We start from the raw sequence: 23,056 nt of genomic DNA, 5'->3' as shown, positions 1-23,056 counted from the left end.
TTGGCAGCTGAGCATGTTGAATCAAAACATGCAGATATGACGCATTTCTATAATCTAGTGGCTTTGGGTCTTGTAACCTGTTTATCAGGCAGTCTTAGTCCATTCAGTGGATCCGATGCCAGAGCAGTTGCTTGTTTGCAAAAGCGAAATGTACTCGCAAAAAATAAATAAATAAATAAAATACCCATCAAACGCAAACTTCGTAATTTAATACAAATGGGTGGAATGATAAAAAAAGTTTTTTTGCACAAATTTGAACACACGAGTATCCTCATTCAGCTCTGTTCAAGGTCTGATGTTCACAACAGTGAAAAATACAAAATCATTTTTCTTTGTTCTCTGATAGTCTGTATTATTTACGCCAATCACGTTGACTATTCAGCTCTCAAAGTCTCACTGTGGAGACGCATACGATAAAACCTTGCCATTGCTCCTGTATATGAGAGCGTGGCCTCTAGAGAAGAGATGTTCCGGAGCCATTAAAAACTATTTCAGAATCAGTCCATTCATCCGTAGATCATGTGGGGTTTGACGTTGCAGTGAAGCTCATCTCATTCGCTATATGTTAACAATTGGGAGGCATCTGTGCTGTTTTGGCATTGATAAATGTAATCAGGTTCCACTGTACAACGATGACGTGCTGAGGTTATAGACCTCAGTTTTAGCACGGGGAAAGCGCACACAAAAATGAAATCTGTAACAAATCTACAATAGCTTTCCTCAGTGCAACACACACAGATTCTGTACACCACACGATGGTCAGATATATGGTCAAATAATGCTTGCAAGCTTTAAATGAGCCCATTAACCAATATTTAAGTCATTTTTCTATTAAAATCGTTGGTCGTTGAATCTGCGAGCTGAACTTATACCGTGCGTAAGGACTGGATGAAAAGATCTGTCTCAAATGATTTATTTATCAGGAATCATCTTCTCTCTTGAACTCTACTGAAGTCAAAAAGATGCGTTTCTCACACGCTGTATGGACTATTTGGTTCAAATCTTACCTTTAAAGCAGAGATTTTTTTCTACCCTTGGGTGGATGTTGTTCTCAAAGTCGGTTCAGTTAATTCTGGTGTCCCACAGGGTTCAGTTCTGAGACCCTTACTTTTTAGTACGTACATCTATCTTTTTGGCCAGCTTCTTAGATCCCTTGGTCGATGGCTCAACAAGGGACAGATGCTTTTTATAAAACACAGCTATTTACCAGCGGTCTGACCTCAAGACCTGTCAGTTACCCGTCTGTGAGGAATACTGAACGCTCAGAAGGCTTTAATTAGCAAGAAACTGATTACTTTTGATTGCGGTTTATTCTGTGTGTGCAGTTTACAATTCTCTGCTCTCAAAGTCGGTTCAGTTACTTTCGGTGTCCCACAGGGTTCAGTTCTGAGCCCCCTACTTTTTAGTATGTACATCTATCTTCTTGGGCAGCTTCTTAGATCCCTTGGTCTTAAGTTTTACGCAGACGACGCACAGATTTACATTCACACTATTGGAACTTTAGAAATATAGCATTTGAGAGATTTGATGTCCCAAAAAATTATTTTGTCTTAATAGCGATAAGGCTTACTAGCACTCCTCAACAAATTAGTAAATCGGGTGCATGAGCATTAACAGTCGATGGTACAGTTTTAGATTTGCAAAATAACCCCCCAAAAAAAGTTTTGATACTCATGTTCAGAATACAGTGGAAATGTATTTTTTTTCATCTCATTGCAAAACATCGCCCCATGCTATTCCTGAAAAATTGATAAACACTTTTGTGTTCTCCCGTATTGATTACTGCAATGCTTTGCTTGCAGGGGTCTCTAAAACTACCTTAGCCAAGCTGCAGGTAGTTCGAAATGCAGCCGCCATTATCTTGACAAGAACCAGAACAGACGAGCTCTCAAGTCTTAGAATTACTGCACTGGCTGCCTGTCGGGTTCGGATTGATTTAGAAATTCCCGTGCTGACCTGTAAGGCTTTGCACGGTATGGCATCTCAATATTTGCCTGAATTATTCACTTTTTCTACTCCAGGTCGAGATCTCCGTTCCTCTGGTTGTGGTGTTTTAGTTACACCGACTACTCGTTCACGAACAGTGGGGGATCGCTTTGGAAGTCTCTTCTTTCTGAGATCAGACAGGCTGAATCTTTTAGGGTTTTCAAATCTGCTCTTAAAACATATATTTTCAGAATAGCTTATAAGCTATTAGGTTTCATGTATTTAATTGTTCTTATTACTATTATTTTAATTATCTTCTCCTGAGTAAAATGCTTTCAGACGTACCCTTTAAAGGCGTTATAGAAAATAAAGTTTATTATTATTATTTTTAGGATAATTATAGGGGTTTAGAATCCTTTAGAAGGCTCGATTACAATTTAAAATAACTGTTTCCTGTTCTAATATAATGTATTTCTGTGATCAGAGCTGAATTGATATTGCTTTAATGTTAATAATTCCGTTGCTGCTTTGAAACATATTAAATCCGATTGCTCGAAATAACTAAATATGAAAAAACGTCATTCTTTCCGAGTGATTCCAAAAACTTGATCCACACGTTGAAACAATTCAGACCCTTAATTTGCATTTACAGCATAAGGCTGTCTCTCTCACACACACACACACACACACACACACACATACACACACATACACACACACACACACACACACACACACACACACACACACACACACACACACACACACACACACACACACACACACACACACACACACACACACACACACACACACACACACACACACACACAGAAACTGTGGAGAGCGAGTCATTTAGGGATGAAGGAGAGGGCCATCTTAGTCAATTCGTTCCGTGATTTTTTTCAACACAATCTTCATAATCAATTTCATAAATATACCATCCATACACTCCTTCTCATTTAAACACACACGCGCATTTCGCCTTATCCTAAATCACTACGTAAGCCCATAATCGCATTTTAAAGCTGTCAGGATGGATTTCCACGGAAACTGCATGCTTTCATCATTCACAAGTGTGTGTTTACGTCATAACCCTAACTGCAAGAAAGAAGCTCAGGCTACTACAAGTAGTGAAATTAGCCTAAAGCCGCAACAACCAAAGAGAGTTTGTGAGCAAAAAGCAATCAATTAAAACGCGTGGCATCACAACATTGACTAGGTTCACCAAACAATGTTTTTACTACGAACAGCAGTTCCTACTTCGGTCTGTTCGTCTATTAATCACCTTGCCAAAAAAATGAAGCAGCTCACAAAACAATAAAGGCAGCCGTCCTGTTTGTCTGGTCGCCTCTTCATTTGAGCGTGTACGCAGATATCCGCGGGAGCTAAATCTGGGGTCACGTCACGGAGCTGATCTGGCTGTCAGGCGGCTCAGGGCTTCAGAGGGGATTTGTTGTTGTGAAGTCGACCCGCTGAGGCGTACGATGAAGCTGCGTCGACCGGGTTTCTTCCCTCTTACTGTAAAAGAGGCCGTGTGCGTTGCTCTCTGTGGACATTACTGGAGACACGAAAGGCATCATTTTTGCCCTAAACGTCTTTAACCTTCCCTTAAATCCTTCAGTTTGACAGAAACGTGCAACGATATATATTTATGTATATTATATATATATACCTATATATGTAAATGCTAGCAGTTATGTCATGCAAAGGCACAGGGTGTTCGTGAAAACAAAGTATGCGTAGTTAGAAACTCCACTTTAATGGGTTTCAAGGTCTGTATTTTTTGAGACCTTGAAAGCGGCAACTTAGGCCCGGGAACATTACTTTCTGCAAATGCACAAACACTTCTTGCTGTGCAAACTTCCGCTCGGCCATTGTTTCGTGCGACAGTGCACGTGACGCTATGCGTGCCATTTTTCGCATTGCTGCGAAGCTCGCCTCCCGCTTTTCTCACGCCGAAGACGTTTTAACAGGCTTTAATAGCATCTGAACGCCATCGCGTTTATTATGTGATGCATTTAAAGTGTCTCGCTTAAAAAAGCGCTCGTGCAACGTTCTGTTAAAATGAGTTGAAGTTATAATCTAATGCGCCGGCATTCATTCGTTGAGATTATGATGCTAGTTCCGATTTTCTGAATCAACTGAACATATGCTTTGTATTTCTGATGATGATTGTTTCCTGTCCGCTGATAAAGGTCAGCGAGGGTCTAAACTCAGGAGCGGTAAAGAGAGAAAGAAATAGATTTGATATTTCCTTAATAAATCCACCAGCACGCAAGTCCAGATTGAAACATCTCTGCGGCCGGATAGGGATTACCCACAATGCTCATCGGGGTCACGACCTTGAACAAGAGGATGGAGCGCATGCAAACATGCCCATTTACACTGACCTGACATCAGCCGCGCCGTGTTAGCGTCAGAGACACAAGGTCACGGTCTCCGAGGCCATTCTGTGTGAATTTCAATTGGAAACAGCTCGTTCTCGCAGCGGCAGACGTCTTTTCGAGCGTTTCTGACTTTAAATCTATCAATATAAGCGATAAAAAGTCTTGAGAAATCTCTTCTGTTACGGCTCATAAATGTAAACTTTTCCCTCGGAATTGCGAGAAGTGTTTTTGACAACACTCTAAAAAAGGAAAAAAATTAAATTAAATAAAATAATAATAATAATAATAATATATATATATATATATATATATATATATATATATATATTTTTTTTTTTTTTTTTTTTTTTCAGCAAAACATATTTGATTTAAAATATAAACAGCAATAGTGTGAAACATAACTACAGTGAAAAAACGTTAAATGCATCAAAAAATGCAATTCAATCATGTGATGAAGACTTGCGCCACTCGATCCTTCAGAAAATCATTCAATTATTCACTTAAACACGTTATTAATATTGACAAGAGTTGAGCTACTCCATATTTTAGTGAAATCTAACGTGTTGCTCAGGATTTTTTTGATGCATATAATATTCAAGAACAGCCTTTATCTGAAATATTTTGTAGCACGGACGTTTTACTTTCACTTTTGAGCAATTTAATACATCCTTGCTGAGCAAAGTGACTCAGTATGATAAAAAAAACCCCCTCTGAACTTTGAATGGCTTCGAATAAATGCAGCCTTGGTGAGCATAAGAGACTTCATTACAAAAAAATGGAAATGTTAAATATGCCAAACTTTTTATCGGTAGTATTGTACACATCGCCAACACAAAAAAGTTCATTCCTCCGTTCCCGTATACTTTGTCTTTGCTTCAGGTTTTAGAAATGAAATTATTTAAATTAAAGTTTGCAATGCATTGATTCTTCCCCGGGCTGCTTGGTTTCGATTTTTTTCACTCAAGATTTAATGTCACAAATATTCGTGGAGCCAATGCCATTAAAAAAAGTGGATAAACAGTGTTTAAATAATCTTTTGGTGCAATTCTACCGGCAATTGGTTTTTGTTGTTCTGCTGTTTAGGTAAAATGCTCTTCTGTTTGTATGTGTCTTTATAATCACAGTTGTACACAGGGTATGTGGTTATTGTAGTAAATGTAGTAAAAAATTGTAAATTTTTGGTAAAAAATGGTAAAAAAATATTGGTAAAAATGGTAACAAATATTGGTAAAAAATGGTAAAAATATTGGTAAAAAATGGTCAAAAATATTGGTAAAAATGGTAAAAAATATTGGTCAAAAATGGTCAAAAATATTGTAGTAAAAAATGGATAATTTGTGCATTTAACTTTTTAATATAATGAATGAATTAAATGATTAACTTCAATAATAAAAGCATGTGGTTAACTTTTCTAAGGACAGTTGTGAAAGTAAGTGAGCCGTCTTACACCCTTCACAGTTACAGAAATCGTGTATTTCGTCTTATTTAATCTAAAACTAGATAAATATGTCCGAGCCGCGTTTGTGCCAAATTTCGAGGTGTATTCCCTCTGCGCTGTGAACACCAGCAGCACGTGTGTTCTCCAGACGTTTTCTCAATTTGCAGGCTTTTTTAACAACCGTACGCGACGCAGGACGAAAAGATATTATACTGAAACGAGCCGAGGGTCCTGGTCCTACCGGTCCGGGTCAAGGGATGAAAACAAGTCAAATATAGATACCAAAGCTTTCTCTTCGCAGTTATGACGTGTTAAATCACCGAACCTGAAGCCACTGAGCGCAGGTACGGATAATCACGTGAACGAGAACGAGCAGTGTTTCTGCTCCGGTGGTTGATACGTAATCTGTGGCCGAGGGAGCAGATGTTTAGAGGGCACCTCTCTCTCTCTCTCTCTCTCTCTCTCACGGTAATCTGAAAGCTTTTGTGAGCTTGACTGACTGCTCGTGTTGTAGTGAGATATTTAGCTCTGTTACTGCACCTGAACGAGTCCAGTTTACAACGTACTGATGCATTAACTGTATACAGCAGCGGTAATAATATATACGCAGGTTTCTTCTGGACTATTGTGCTTTTTCATGCGATTGCGGCACTTACTGTTGACGGATTATTATGATTTTATTCTGCAAAGATGCATTAAACCGATCTAAGGTGACAAAAGATTTCTATACATTTTTTTGATAAATAGCTTTTCAGCGTATTATTGTGATTTCTGAAGGATGAAGACTGAAGTAACGATGCCGAAAATGTACAGGAAATGTAACACATATTTCAAATAGGATACTTGTTATAACATTGTATGAACATTTCACAATGCTGTTTAACTGTATTTATGTAATAAATGCCTCGGTGAGCGCAATATATAATAATTATAGACTTTACATATGCATATTGCAAGATGATAATGTGTCTTTTGGGTTTATACTTTTAAATAACAAAATAAAATGTCCAAATATGGTTGAAATAATGTCCTACTGTCATTTATAGCATAAAAATTGATTTATGGACATATATATATATATATACATATATATATATATATATATATATATATATATATATATATATATATATATATATATATATATATATAGTAGTGTGTGTATATATATATATATATATATATATATATATATATATATATATATATATATATATATATATATATATAAATTATTTTGTTATATTTTAACTTAAAAGATGGGTACAGCGTATGGGGTTTGAAGGCTAGTGGCAAAGATTAGTAGATATTTTCAATTACATTTAATGATTCTTCTTGAAATATTCCTAACTAGACCCTCTTTGCTATTATTACACCGAATGTAAAAATGCACGGCAGTCATCACTCTCAAAGCTAACACACGAAGGTGTCTCTGTGCTCTCCGTCAGTCTCATGTCCGGTCTGGCCGCGCTGGACGCCAAGTGCTCGAGTCGGCTCGGCCTCATCACCGTCTCTTATTACCTGTGGACCACTTTCCTGGCCGTGGTGGTGGGAATCGTCATGGTGTTGATCATCCACCCGGGAGGAATGGCGCAGAAAGAGGACTCCGAGGACAGCGGGAAACCCATCATGAGCTCGGCCGACGCTCTCCTGGATCTCATACGGTCAGATGCTCCTCAGAAAACACAGAGACATTACAAACAGGCTTGTGCGGTTCACTAAAATGATTTAATAAATGAATTAAAACTCAACTTAAACTAAAACAAATATTATTTCAGCTAAAGAAACATTTCTCATTTTCATTTAGCTTAACTTCAAGTAACTAAATGTTAAATGTTAGTAAAAACTACCAATGCATTTATAGGAAACTTAATAAAAACGATAACAACAAAAATATAAAACTTTAACTAGATAGGAAAAATAAATAAATATATGTAAAATAAATGTAAGTGATAAATATTAGAAACATCTCATTAACGCTAAAATAAAAAAATATTTTATTATCACATTTTGTACACGATGATAATTTAAAGTGTCATAAACAGTCAAAGCTAGTGTATCAGAAAATAAATTGCAATAAATGTAATGTATGCTAAATGTTAAATGTTAATAAAAACTCCCAATATATTTATAGAAAACTAATAAAAATTATAACAACAAAAACATAAAACTTTAACTAGATAGACCAAAATTTTTTATAAATAAATAATAAACATATATATATATATATATATATATATATAATATATATATATATATATATATAAATATATATATATATATATATACATATATATATTAAGAAATAGAAACACAATATCTCATTAACACTAAAATACAAAATAATCTCTTTTATTATCACATTTTGTACATAATGATTATTCAGAGTGTAATAATCAGTCAAAACAGGTGTATAAGAAAATAAATTGCAATAAATGCAAAGCAATATTTTAATAATTAAAGAAAAAAGATCTAAAAAGACACTGCGATAGCATCTCAGTAATTCTAAAATAAAAATGTACATTTCATCAGATTTAATATTCAGTGGTTATTCAAAGCGGTTCGAATGGCCATTAGATATAACAAATCAAAATAGGTGTATAAGAAGAATAGCAAAGCGTTATAGCATTGTAATGATGATAAAAAAAAATATTCATATATTAGTCTAATGCTGATGTGGTTCAAACGATGTAAACATGCATTGCAAAAAGGATTGATTTTACCATGAAATTATTATTAATACCGCTTGTATCGAAGGCCATCTATCACACGAATCTCTGGGGGGTGTTCTGTGAAGCCTGCGCTCGTTAGCAACCGTAACCAAGGGGCGAAGCTTAACAAAGGGTCAGCTTTTGGAGCCTTGTTACGGTTATCCGGAAAATTAGACTTTTGTCTTCGCGCTCGACGCTTGATTGATCTCGGGATATAAAAGAGTCATCAGCAGGGAAAAAAATAATGCATTTCATTCCATTGATGTAGAGCATTTTATACAGAGAGGCAACTCAAAACGATTTAAAGGAAAAGTATTTAAATAATCAGTAAAAGTTGTAAAAAATAAAAATAAACTGAACAAATAATGGAAAGGAAAAAAATTATAACATGATACAGTACAATCATAATATATATATATATATATATATATATATATATATATATATATATATATATATATATATATATATATATATATATAATCGTGATATTTTGGATTTTGCAATGAAAAATGTAAAATTATAGTTATAGTAAGTATTTATAAGTATATAAATATATATATATAAGTAACATAAGTATATAGAAGAATTATTAGAATTATTACATTTTGAATAAAAATAATACAACTTGTATATAATATTTCATATTACAGAATGGTAATGGTTTAAAGTTAAAGGGCTTACAAGTTAAAAAAAAAGTATTTTAAAAATTATCAAAAGAGATGTGTAAGGATAATTAACAATAAAAATGTAAACATCTACAAACAGTTAGCCGTCAAAAACAAGAATGAATCTGAAAAATGCATAATGCCGAAATATTTAACATTTTCAAAAATAAATAATTACAAAGGAAGGGCAGATAGCACTGTGAATTAAATGAAAAGACATTTTCAAATGGAAAGACTGAAGTAAAATTTCCTTTCAAAACATTTGCCAGTAAATCAAATTCAAAATCGATTTTAAATTGCATTTTAAAGTAAATATATATATATATATATATATATATATATATATATATATATATATATATATATATATATATATATATATATATATATATCACAAAGCGCATTTCAAATTTGACATAAAATGTCTTTTTAAAAATAAAACAAAAAGACAGAAAATAGTATTTTAGGCTTAAATGTCATTATTATCTCTATTATATATTTTTTTTAATTGAAAACGTATTGAAATATCATGTTCTGCGGTCCAGAGTGAATCTGCAATGCAATGCAAGCAGATGTTTTTAGCCCACAATTTTCCCTTTCCTGACCTCATGCAGACCAGTGACTTCATTAGACCGAAGACCGGCATAATAATAACATCTATTATCCCTCACTTTCTCTGAAAGCTTTCAAACGAGCCCACTTACGAAGCGGAGGAAGACTCCAGCCTCCTCGAGCCGAGCTCGGTTAGAGACCCGTTGATCGCAGGCTCGACGGAAAGCAATGCATCTGGATGACCGCAAACAAAATACTCGACGAGGAAAGGAAAGGAAATGTCACCCGTCTGAGACGTCGAAATAATTCTTGAACTCATCGATACTCTGAACATGGATCGTTTGGTGTAGACGATACGCGTTTAAGCCATTTAAGAATGCGCACGCTCCTGGAAAAAAACCCATGCGTGACGCACCGGCGAAGCTGTTTAAATGAGAACTTACGTGCGCGAAAAAGTAAATGCAGAAAAAAAACTTCTCATGCATGAACACAAACGCATAAGCTGTTTTGCATTGAGAAATAAGAATTAGCACAAGCATAATGCAAGCAAAGCTACGTTTTACATGAACACAAACAGATACAAAATGCGTTCACAAACTATATTTTCCTGTGCACTGTAAAATAAATCATTGTTTCAACTTAAAATAATTAGTTTGACATCACTGACTAAAAATGATTCAGTTATTCAAACTTAAATTTTATGTGGATATTTGAGTTGACTAAACTTAATATTTTTAGTCAGCAGGGCAACAAATCGTTTTAAGTTGAAACAATTATTCTTGTTATTTTTTGCAGTGTGTAGGTAGCGTCTGTTTTCGAACGCGCGCTTTGGAGAGTGAACCTCACCCACATTTCATTCAAATTCCATTCAAACGGGATAGGTTCGGCTATTTTCCTTCAACAATACCGGACCGGTTTAACACAGGCCCGAACCAACAGCTCATTTGCACAGTGATTTATCCCCGCGTCCGCCTGCGGGACGCTCAGACATTAGCAGGACGTTGTCTCGCTGGGATCAGACAGAACATCTGGTCCTGCTCCAGCCGCTCTCGCTCGCACAGATTGTGTTCTGATGCTAATGAATTAATCTCATCTACTCGTACAGCACAATATCACTACACTACCAATCCAGTCTCTTCCCTTCCATAGGTGGCTGCATATGACGTATGCATAGATGTATTTTTTTATATAGAGATATTTTATGTTTTAAAAATATGTGTAATAGCTATGTCGTGTCAAACATGCAATTTTTAAATCTCATTTATTATACATACATATGTATTTATATATATATATATATATATATATATATATACACATACATATATATATATATATAATACATATATATATATATATGTATATATATGTATGTATATATATATATATACATATATATATATACATATATATATATATATATATATATATATATATATATATATATATATATATTTACTTTAAAATGTAATTTAAAATTGATTTAGAATTTAATTTACTGGGAAACGTTTTGAAAGGAAATATTATTTCAGTTTGAAAATGTCTTTTAATTTAATTCAAAGTGTTATTTGCCCTTTCTTTGTTATTATTTAATTAAATATTTCAGCATTATTTATGTATTTTTCAGATTTATCCTTATGTTTTAGATATTTAAACGTTTATTGTCATTTATCCCTTATACATCAAAAGGATTATTTAATGACTATTTTTAAAATACTTTTTTAACTTGTAAGCCCTTTAAGTTTAAAGCATTACCATAAAGTAATAAAAAAATATTATATACAAATTGTATTATATTTATTTTTATTCAAAATGTAATTTAAAATGCAAATATATACTTCTATAACTTGTTACATTTTCTCTGAAAATATTCACTGCAAAAAAAAAAAAAAAAAAAAAAAAAAATATATATATATATATATATATATATATATATATATATATATAATAAACCAAATCTATGAAATTCTGAATGTGCAAACACTGCATATCTAGTACGTGCAAAAAGTATAAAATGTATGTGTTCTAGATTCTTCCTTTAATGCCTTTATAGTAATCAGACGTCTTTCTTTAGAAACAAAAAAAAAAGCATGTGTGTCCCAGACTCTGGCTTTTCAAAAGTTTGTAGTGTGTTATTAAAAGAGTTTTTGTTGCTTCTGGGGTCTATATCTGGTGAATATGAAATAGATCAAAAAACACTCCAGGAAATGTTTTTAGTGCCGAAGAAAACAAGCAAGTTGATGTATTAGATTATGTATTTTACGTATAAACCGCCAACATTAAATCAAATCGATTGTTTACTTATTAAATATTTAATATAGAGGTCATTGTTCCATACAAACCAACACATAATTGGTTTTCGTGGATACGTAACTATTTGCGAACAGGATGGTTGTTTGTTTTTTCACAAAACCGGCTCAGCATTGAATCAATCTTTTGAAAGAATCATCTTAGAAAATGTCGACACCCTTCAACCCCAGAAAATGTGTTTTTCGTTAGGCATTTGCTGCCCTTTTATTTTTCCACTAAGGCACCGGCAAGGACAGCTGTACGAAGGTTACTATGAGTTGTGTACAATATATACAGTGTGTTTTCAAGGAACGTCTTTGCGGTGCGGCGCTCTTCTATGCACGTGTATAATTGTTATGTTTCATGTCTCTGAACAGAAACATGTTTCCAGCCAACCTTGTTCAAGCCACATTTCAACAGGTAAGGATCCTTGTAAGGAGCTGTAAGCAAACATGGCTAATGAATCGCTCGATTAATGCACACGCAAAAAAAAAAAGGCTTTATATTAGTTTTTATTAAATAACTGAACGGTCAGTTGTGAGTGTAACGTTTACATCAGTTGCTCAGCAATAGATCCTCTGCAGCGAATGGGTGCCGTCGGAATCCATCAAGTCCATCAACTAACATCTATTAAATCCATTAAATGATTATTTTCGAATTCAAACTATTGCTTTTGACTAAAATATGTTGCCCTCTCACATCAAAATTCATCTACATGCAAATTAAAAACTGCTTTAGCTTGTAAATGTTGCTTGATCTGTGCCTATTTCTATGCCAATTTTCTCTGCGGAAAGAATTATTACGGATTACGGACTTGTATTTTAGCCGGAAGCAATGGTTTAAGGTTTTTTTAATGAAAGATTAGTTCATTTGTTCAACTGGAGGGGTGTGGATTGCTCGAGGGTTATTTTATCAGCTCTCATTCTGACGGCACCCATTCACTTCAGAGGATGCACCGCGGCTCAATGCTACATTTCTCCAAACCCGATGAAGAAACAGAGTCATCTGCATCTCGGATAGCCCGAGAGCCATTCATGACTCACTCTGAGTTTCTTGTTCCTGCAGTATCGTACCAACAGTGTGCCCATAATGAAGACCCCCAAGACCACGGTGGCCACCAGCCTGACGGAAACCACCACTCGGCGCGCGCTCATCTACGGGATTCAGGACGATAACGGAACAGACATCCAGAACTTCCAGCTGGACCTGACCCCGCCTCCCGACGTGGTGATGAGGACGCTTCCTGGCACCAGCGAGGGCATGAACGTCCTGGGCATCGTCATTTTCTCTGCCACCATGGGTAAGACAAGACTAGCGCAGAGACAGCAAACAAATCATAAGACAAATCCGGTAACGTTTTTATATCATTTATATTTGCGCAGGCATAATGTTGGGCAGGATGGGTCCTAACGGCAGCGCTCTGGTCAACTTCTGCCAAAGTCTAAATGAAGCCGTGCTGAAAATCGTCGCTATTGTCATCTGGTAAGATAATATTTAAATGAGCTAAATTATGAAAAACAATTCATTTCAATCGCATAATAAGATTATTCATTTGTTAATTAAAAAATAATAAACAAATGATTAAACATTTAAAATTATTTTAATAAATAAAATTTAAACAATTGTTTCTGTATATTTTATATTTATCCAAATTAAAAAAAATTAAATATAATATTGCTGACTTTTACAGCACACATAGAGCAATGGGAATATGAAGCTCAAATTCAGATAAAAATATGCAACTTTGTGCAGATGCTAATGTTTATGAATTGTTTTTATTGTAAATAAATGACATTTATAACAGTATAGAAGATATTTACATTCTTTAAATACCAGTCACCGCTCTATATCTGCCAATAACACAAGATGATATTCAAATGCTTAGCTTTTAGATCAAAAAAGCGTTCCTTAAAAGCCTAATGATCATATTTGATATTCACTGAATTATGATGTCTGGATAATAAAGTTAACCTAAGTGTTTGACTTGAAATATTACAAAAAATTCAAACGTTACTCCTACATTAACTTTTACAAAAATCTGTAAAGCTTTTACAGCAAAAACACACATGTAGATGCTTTTCTAAAAATGCTTGAAGGCATGCAATAGGTTTTGAACATGCATGTTGATTATTTAGGCCTCGATAAACAAGAACTTGGAAAACACTCGGATACTAGGGAACAACAAACGAAACAGGCGAACAATGCAACCTGCAGTTGAGTGGCTTGCTGCAGTGTTTATAGTCCTGGGACAGGAAGTTGTCGCAGAGGGAGTGAATGCAGATCACCCAGAGGTCAGGGCTCCCTCTGCTGGCTTGGTGACATAGCCCCCCTCCTAGGAGCGACTCCTGGCGCTCCACAAAACAAACAAAATAAAACCAGGGCGGAAGAGACGGAGGGAGGAGCCAGGGAGAAGACGGGAGGAGACCGGAGCGGGAGGCGATCCAGAGCCCAGCCATGAAGGTCAGTGGTGGAGCCGACGGAGGGAGGAGCCATGGAGAGGTAGCGGCCATCAACTCCATGGGACCGACCGATGGCGGCGGAGCAGGTGGTCGCGGAGACTGAGGCAGAGGCGGAGAGCCGATGAGCCAGGGTGATGCAGAGGCGCTGGAGGTCCTAGGCGACACCGCAGGCTTTGGCGACTGATGCGGAGGCGGGGGACGAGAAGGACGCGGCGGAGCCAGAGCGACAGAGGACTGAGGTGAAGCCGGGGGGAGGGAGGAGCCTGACAGAGCCGGAGGGATGGAGGGACGAGGCGAAGCTGTAGGAGTGGAATCCTGAGGCGACGGATGGTCGACGACCGGCCAAGGCGGAGCCGGAGAGACGATGGAGCCTGATGAAGCTGGTGGATTGACGGAGCACGGTGGAGAGGAGGGAGCTAGGAGCCTAAGGGAAGCCGACGGATCTACGAGCCGAGGTGGAGTCTGGGACTCGGAGGCGGAACGATGAAGTGAGGGATCCTTCACCCACGGCGGCGATGGAGACTGGCAGACCCGTGGCAAGCTCCAAGTGAAGGGCAGAGGGTGAGTGTAGGGGTTGCTGGGATCCATTGACGACGTGTAGCAGGGGTGGAGGGTGGGAAAACTTGAGGCTTTGCACGAGGCGCGGGCACTGGAGGCTTTGCACGAGGCGCGGGCACTGGAGGCTTTGCACGAGGCGCGGGCACTGGAGGCTTTGCACGAGGCGCGGGCACTGGAGGCTTTGCACGAGGCGCGGGCACTGGAGGCTTTGCACGAGGCGCGGGCACTGGAGGCTTTGCACGAGGCGCGGGCACTGGAGGCTTTGCAGGCGCGGGCACTGGAGGCTTTGCACGCAGGCGCGGGCACTGGAGGCTTTGCACGAGGCGCGGGCACTGGAGGCTTTGCACGAGGCGCGGGCACTGGAGGCTTTGCACGAGGCGCGGGCACTGGAGGCTTTGCACGCAGGCGCGGGCACTGGAGGCTTTGCACGAGGCGCGGGCACTGGAGGCTTTGCACGAGGCGCGGGCACTGGAGGCTTTGCACGAGGCGCGGGCACTGGAGGCTTTGCACGAGGCGCGGGCACTGGAGGCTTTGCAGGGCAGGCGGCAGCCATCTTGGGAAGCGGCTCTGGGCAGGCGGCCATCTTGGGAAGCGGCTCTGGGCAGGCGGCGTCCATCTAGCTAATATTTAAATGAGCTAAATTATGAAAAACAATTCATTTCAATCGCATAATAAGATTATTCATTTGTTAATTAAAAAATAATAAACAAATGATTAAACATTTAAAATTATTTTAATGGGCAGCGGCTCGGGAAAACAATTGTTTCTGTATATCAACACCCAACGTGAAAGCTGACCTCCCACAGTTTATATTTATCCAAATTAAAAAAATTAAATATAATATTGCTGACTTTTACAGCACACATAGAGCAATCGCGAACAAGGAATATGAAGCTCAAATTCAGATAAAAATATGCAACTTTGTGCAGATGCTAATGTTTATGAATTGTTTTTATTGTAAATAAATGACATTTATAACAGTATAGAAGATATTTACATTCTTTAAATACCAGTCACCGCTCTATATCTGCCAATAACACAAGATGATATTCAAATGCTTAGCATTTTTAGATGAAAAAGCGTGCGGATCCATGTGCAGGCTTTATTAAAGCCTAATGATCATATTTGATATTCACTGAATTATGATGTCTGCATAATAAAGTTAACCTAAGTGTTTGACTTGAAATATTACAAAAAATTCAAACGTTACTCCTACATTAACTTTTACAAAAATCTGTAAAGCTTTTACAGCAAAAACACACATGTAGATGCTTTTCTAAAAATGCTTGAAGGCATGCAATAGGTTTTGAACATGCATGTTGATTATTTAGGCCTCGAAAAATTGGAATAATCAATGATGTAGAGTACACTATAAGTGTTAAGCAATAAAGGACGAGAGGATATGTGGTTTACTGTGCAGGTACTTCCCGTTCGGCATCGTGTTTCTGGTGGCCGGTAAGATCCTGGAGATGAGCGACCCGTCTGCGATGGGGAAGAAGCTGGGCTTTTACGCCATCACTGTGGTGATGGGCCTCATTCTCCACGGCCTCTTCATCCTGCCCAGCATGTACTTCTTCATCACCAAGAAGAGCCCCATCGTCTACATCCGAGGAATCCTGCAGGCCCTGCTCATCTCCCTGGCCACGTCCTCCAGGTACGACACCATCCTGTTAGGCTCCTGCCAAATCCATTCACTAACAAAATACAGAAATCATCCTCTAAGAACTGACAAATATGATGGGTTTTCTGGTGTTTTGTTTTATTTCCTAGTTTAACCGATATTTCTATATCTATATATATATATATACCTATAGCTATATCTATATCTATTTATAGAGAGAGAGAAAGAGAGAGATATATAGATATAGAAATATTGTTTAAACCAGGAAATAAAACAAAACAACCGATTATATATATATATATATATATATATATATATATATATATATATATATATATATATATATATATATATATATATATATATATAATCGGTTGTTTTGTTTTATTTCCTGGTTTAAACAATATTTCTATATCTATATATATATATATATATATATATATATATATATATATATATATATATATATATATATATATATATATATATATATATATATATATATATATATATATATATAAATAAACAAAATATATATATATATATATATATATATATATATATATATATATATATATATATATATTTTATATATATATATATATATAAAATAGTTGTTTTGTTTCATTTTCTGGTTTAACCGATATTTCTATCTATATATAGATAAAGAAGATATATATAAAAAGATATATATGAAGAGTTTATTTGCAAAAACAGATGCATTTGGCTGTACTTTATTTTAATAGTTAGTATGTAGCATCACAATCCCGGACAGGAAAAATAGGGCTGAACGCATTATAAGTTATAAAATCCCGACAGGAAAAATAGGCTGAACGCATTATAAGTTATAAAATAATTTTATATATACACTACTGTTCAAAAGTTTAAGATAAGTCTCAGTAAAGCTGAATTTATTTGAGTTGAAACATACAGTAAAACAGTACAACTGTGAAATATTATTATAATTTAAATGAGCTGTTTTCTGTTGGAACTTATTGTAAAATGTAATTTATTAATGTAATAAAAAGCTGGATTTTCGTCATAATTGCTTCCAGTTTTCTGTGTTTTCTGTTTGATGAAACAGTTTTGCTGTTTCACATTTTAATGGAAACCGGGATAGTATTTTGTTGATGAACTAAAGGCTCAAAGTAATAGCATGCATTTATTTATTTATTTATTTATTCATAAATAAATAAAAAATCATAATGACCTCCAAATTTGAATTTTATTGCCTTCGTGCCAGTAACCACGCTATAGAAAAATATATTTCAATTACGAGACGTTTACCTGCTTGATAAACAGCCCGTTTTCTCCCATCCCACGTTTCCTGTCGCTGGAAAATAGATTATGGAGAGAAAAAAACGACAACATAAATATTGCATAAAAAGTTTCATCGATACTTCTAAGCTTTTGTCAGAGGATTCTGCCAATGGCTACAGTTCACACTGCGTCCACCGAAAAGAAACGTGCACACTCACAAACACACACACGCACGCGTACACACACACACACACACACACACACACACACACACACACACACAGAAGGTGGGTGTTTTATCACAGAAAACAGCTCCGCAGCACAACACTCATCTCTAATTTATTCATAACATGACATGGCATTCACATCATTTCAGCTTTTTTTATTACCAACAAATGGTGAAATATCGTGGTTCATACCGAACTTGTAATTGATTATTTTAAGGTTTTTCTACACTGATTATGATGATTAATATGTGGATTTTCTCTATTATGTATCCTGCAAATCAAACAGGACAAACAAACATGCATGGGGCTAGATTGGGATGTATATACTGCGTGCATGTTGGGTATACGTTGCCCCTTTTTGCTTGTAGCCTTTGGGTTTTTGGTAAAACTGAGACAGCGTTGGGTTTAACGAGAGATGTTCTTTTCATTTGCAGTTCTGCCACTCTGCCTATCACCTTCAAGTGCCTGCTGGAGAACAATCACATAGACCGGAGGATCATTCGCTTCGTGCTGCCCGTCGGAGCCACCATCAACATGGACGGCACGGCGCTCTACGAGGCCGTGGCAGCCATTTTTATCGCCCAGGTCAACAACTACGAGCTCGACTTCGGCCAAATCATCACCATCAGGTACGAAACAATCATTAACGGTAACCGTGCAGTCCTTTTATTTCACCGTAACGGAGTTATTAAGCGCAAACGTAACGAAATGCTCGTAAATGGGCACGTTGTAAGTAGACACGTCGAATTACATTCGATGAAAAAAAAATTTTTTTTTATATAAATGCATTTATACGTTTTAATTAACTACAGCTTCCAAGACATTTTCATTTAGATCTCATTTTAATAAAATACGTCAAATTTTAATTTAAATAAAATAATAAATGACATATTTTTACATGTATAATAGATATATAATGTTTAGAAACATTTTATTTATTATAATAATATAACAAAAACTATAAGTGAACAAGTGATGCTTTAATCGGTGACCTTGTGAAAGAAGAAAACCATTTCTTAAACGTTTTTAATGCATAAAATATATAAAATTTAAATTTCATTGAAATAAAATGACTAAAATTAAAGATGATAAAAACAAATTATATATATTTTAATTAATAAAACTAATATACATGTCTAAATAAAAAAAAAAACATTTCATCTATTATAATAATTTCATAAAAACTGCATTTTCGGTTTATTATAATTATTGCTATTATTAAATAAAACAACACTGTAAATGAAATGTAACTCCTTTATGCAAGTTCCCCGCAAAAGTGACAAACTTGCAATATGCATTTATTGGAGCTGCTTTACAAATGTAAAATGTAATATGCGACATGCTGAACTCCTTTGAAATGTTCACTCGCTATTCAGACGTTTCTCGAATCGTTTACTCTATGCTTCCCCCATCCATGTGAGTGATGCGAGACTGCCCAGACGCGTGCCTGACAGAATCATCGTTCGTCAGATTACATGGCCGTGCAGCGTTATCTCAGAGCTTTGGTGTCCTCGGCTCTGGAGTCATAAACGTTCTGGGATAAAAGCAACCTCAAGCTCGCAAGCAGAGAGTTCGCTGTGTGCACTTCATCACAGAGAGGCTCCGACGACCTCTCGGTTTTGCGAATGGAAGGACAGATGCAGAAATGGAGGGCGTGGGGATATATATATAGACACGTATGGAGAGCCAGAGAGCATTTGGGCGGCGCTGTTAGGGGGATAAAGGCCGCTGTCACATGTCTGTCTTACTGCGGGATTATTATGCAATTTTCAATTGTCCAGTCTTCCCAAAATCCATCAGCCATCTCTCTCTCTCTCTCTCTCTCGTTGCCAGTGTTGGGGCTGAATTAGAGTGTTTTAAACCACATGCGTAATCAGGGCAACAGCAGCATGCATTTACCACAAAACCTATATTTATCGGTTACAGAATTCACTCAGGACGCATAAACAGTGCGACGGTATTGATTTATGCATTTTTAATGCTTTCCAGCATCGAGAATATTCTCGGAATAAATGAGGATAGATGTGTGTATGATGTGTTTATTTGAACCAATCGGATAAGAGTAAATGGAGAGCCTCACTTGATTGGCTACAGGAAGGTGGTGGACCCGCCCTCTGCCAAAACTCTTTCTGAAAATTAGCTTATTAATTCTCAAAAAACGTTGCATGGACACAGAGCGCATTACATTTAAAGGTACACTACACTTTTTTGGAAATAGGCTCATTGTTCAACTCCCCCAGAGTTAATAAGTTGAGTTGAGTGATATAACTACTTTGATTGGGAGTATAGTTCCTCGTCACATCGGCCTAGAAAAACGCAACGTTTCATTTCCCGCCGGTCTCAGTACGCAATATAACTACCGAAGCGTCGAGTTTTAAAGTGGAAAAAAATCGAAACTCTTTGGTCATTTTCGAATGCGATGCTACCGGTCTAATTGGATTCAATGACCTATGCTAAGCTATGCTAAAGTGCTATCGCCTGACCGGAGATCGGCTGAATAGTTTCCAAATCGGTAAAACTCAACTTATTAACTCTGAGGGGGTTGGAGAACGGGCCTATTTCAAAAAAAGGTGGAGCGCTCCTTTAAGCTTCACAGTCAGCGTCTCTTCTGCACCAATCTATCTTTTCATTAGAGACTCATTACGGAGAAGGTCACTGCATCTTTTATTCTTCCCCTTGCATTATATATCGCGTGGAGATCGAAGCGCGCACAAACTGACTGACGTTGTTCTACACCTGAGCTATAAAAAGCTTTTATGCAAGAGCTTGATTTTACTCGCTCTGTGTTCGATTCAGTTCGTTATTACTGGTCGCACGGAGGCTGGTTATGTGTCATTCATCAAATGTGCATGCAATTTGCGCAAGTACAAATGAGCTAAATGACCTAAATTAGCTTTTTAAAGAAAAAAGCGTTCTCCAAATGAAAACTGCGTCACGTATTTGCTCTACGTTTGCGTGCCGTGTAATGATTCGTTCACCGTGTTTCCAGCATTACAGCAACAGCAGCGAGCATCGGCGCAGCCGGGATCCCACAGGCCGGACTGGTCACCATGGTAATAGTGCTGACCTCCGTCGGACTGCCCACTGATGACATCACTCTCATTATAGCTGTTGATTGGGCCCTGTAAGTATTGCCATTCACACACACACACACGTTTCTTAAACACGTTCTTAAACTTAAACCGCACAAATGCTTATATTTTAAAAGCGGCGCCAAAGTAAGGTTCCTCAAAACTTACGCGCTCCACGAATGACCTCTTAGACAGGAAATCAAAGGGTCACTCCACCCCAGAATAACATTTTGGCATGAATCGTTGACCTCTACGTCGTTCCAAACCTGTAAAAGCCTAGTTCGTCTCCGGGAACACACTTTATTTCGTGTGAAAACCGGGAGGCTTGCGATTGTCCGTCAAGGTCCTGGACGAGTTTGAAAGACGTCGTAATCCATCTGCTATCAGCGGTTCAAGTTCTTGTATGGAAATGAAACAAAAATAACAACTTTATTCAACAATCCGGCACCGTTTTGGGGAGCGTCGCTGCACGCGCGTAGCCTGTGGTGTTTTGAACGTGTTTTATCCACCAGTGTTGTTAAAACGCATCTGAGTTCATCCTGTCCTCGTCTCTTCAGAGACCGATTCCGCACCATGGTCAATGTGATGGGAGACGCCTGGCCACAGGAATCATGGCCCATATCTGCAGAAAAGACTTCATCAAAGAGGGAGACGGGGTGAGTTGCCTTAGAAAGAAAAAACAAGCAACAAATACATTTTTTTATGTAAAATGAAGGCAAATTGTATATCTATAGTAGCGACTTACTAGTGGCGAACTTTTTTTTAACTATCGTATTATATTAAATATAATGTATTTATTACATTTAACCGTTTAATGACCATGTTAGCGTCAAGCGTTTAAACCAAAATGTCAAATTTCTCAGCGTGATATTATTGCTTAATATAATATTCCCAAAATTAATAATGATTACGAATATGTCGAAGTAAAGGAGGTTTTTGGCGGTATAAAAATGTAGTTTTTTTCATGTTGGACATGTTCAGAGTTCTCTAATGTCACTTAAACAAATGATTTCATATTTTTAGGTTTGTTATTTTGACTGTTTGGTTTTTTTTTTTTTTTTTTTTTCAAATGCTTATATAGCTCATTTATTTGTTTGACATTTGTAGCTTTTTAGCGACTGATAAAAATCCTGATATATACATTACAGAGCAGCATATCACACTGCTTAAAATCCCAAAATCCAATGTGTCCAATGATAATTTAATGCATTGAATTTAAATGCAATAAAATGCCCTCATTCATTTCCACACATAAAAACAAAGAGGGATTCTCCGTGGGGTTTGTGAAGTGTTCTTCTTTATAAAGCGGCTTTGTTAAAAACGAATAGCGTAAAGCACCACACACAAACATTTCACCGAACCCATCGGAGCAAAACACGGACGCAGACCACAATGAACGATATTTTATCTCGCAAACGCGTGAACCTCATTCCTACCGGTTTCCAATGAACTGATGGAGGTGGAAACTAAACTGGGTTTCAATGCATTTTCCGTGACAAACAGGACAGGTCATTTAATTGACTGCGTGCCGTAATTGCGAAGACATCTCAAGGATGTTGAGGTTTTGACAAAACTAAGTGACGAGAGGAGAGATTGTGACTGAAGCACGCGGTTACCAATAAACAGAGCCAGGATAGTCTCGTATTCCTCAACTGGATCCAAAATAGACACACAGGCATCTAATTCATAGAAAACGGCTTGGAAAACGTATGTGTCTTAAAGGCATGCACACCATGTGCTGAAGGCTGTTTGTATTTATTCGTAAGGACTTATTTTTCCACTCGTACTAATTAAGTGGCCATTCAGCAGACGCATTTAACCAAGAGCCACTTGTAGCACGCTTACTTTAGGTATTATCTAACCGGACAAATTAGCTCAAGAGAAAA

The 23,056-nt window shown here is 36.9% G+C and overlaps 1 protein-coding gene across 1 annotated transcript in view; it reads left to right on the top strand.

Moving 5' to 3' along the window:
• Positions 1–23,056, top strand: part of slc1a7b (solute carrier family 1 member 7b) — a 45,969-nt gene that overhangs the window by 20,096 nt on the left and 2,817 nt on the right. Inside the window, 9 exon segments of the mRNA XM_043230167.1 lie at positions 7,203–7,418; positions 12,352–12,394; positions 13,040–13,274; positions 13,357–13,456; positions 16,412–16,645; positions 18,534–18,728; positions 21,089–21,223; positions 21,728–21,762; positions 21,765–21,826. Coding sequence (XP_043086102.1) covers positions 7,203–7,418; positions 12,352–12,394; positions 13,040–13,274; positions 13,357–13,456; positions 16,412–16,645; positions 18,534–18,728; positions 21,089–21,223; positions 21,728–21,762; positions 21,765–21,826 — 1,255 coding nt within the window.

This window comes from Puntigrus tetrazona, unplaced genomic scaffold, assembly GCF_018831695.1.
Source record: "Puntigrus tetrazona isolate hp1 unplaced genomic scaffold, ASM1883169v1 S000000148, whole genome shotgun sequence".
Taxonomy (NCBI): domain Eukaryota; kingdom Metazoa; phylum Chordata; class Actinopteri; order Cypriniformes; family Cyprinidae; genus Puntigrus; species Puntigrus tetrazona.
Note: the sequence above shows the minus strand (reverse complement) of the source record. Positions and strands in the feature narration are given on the sequence as shown.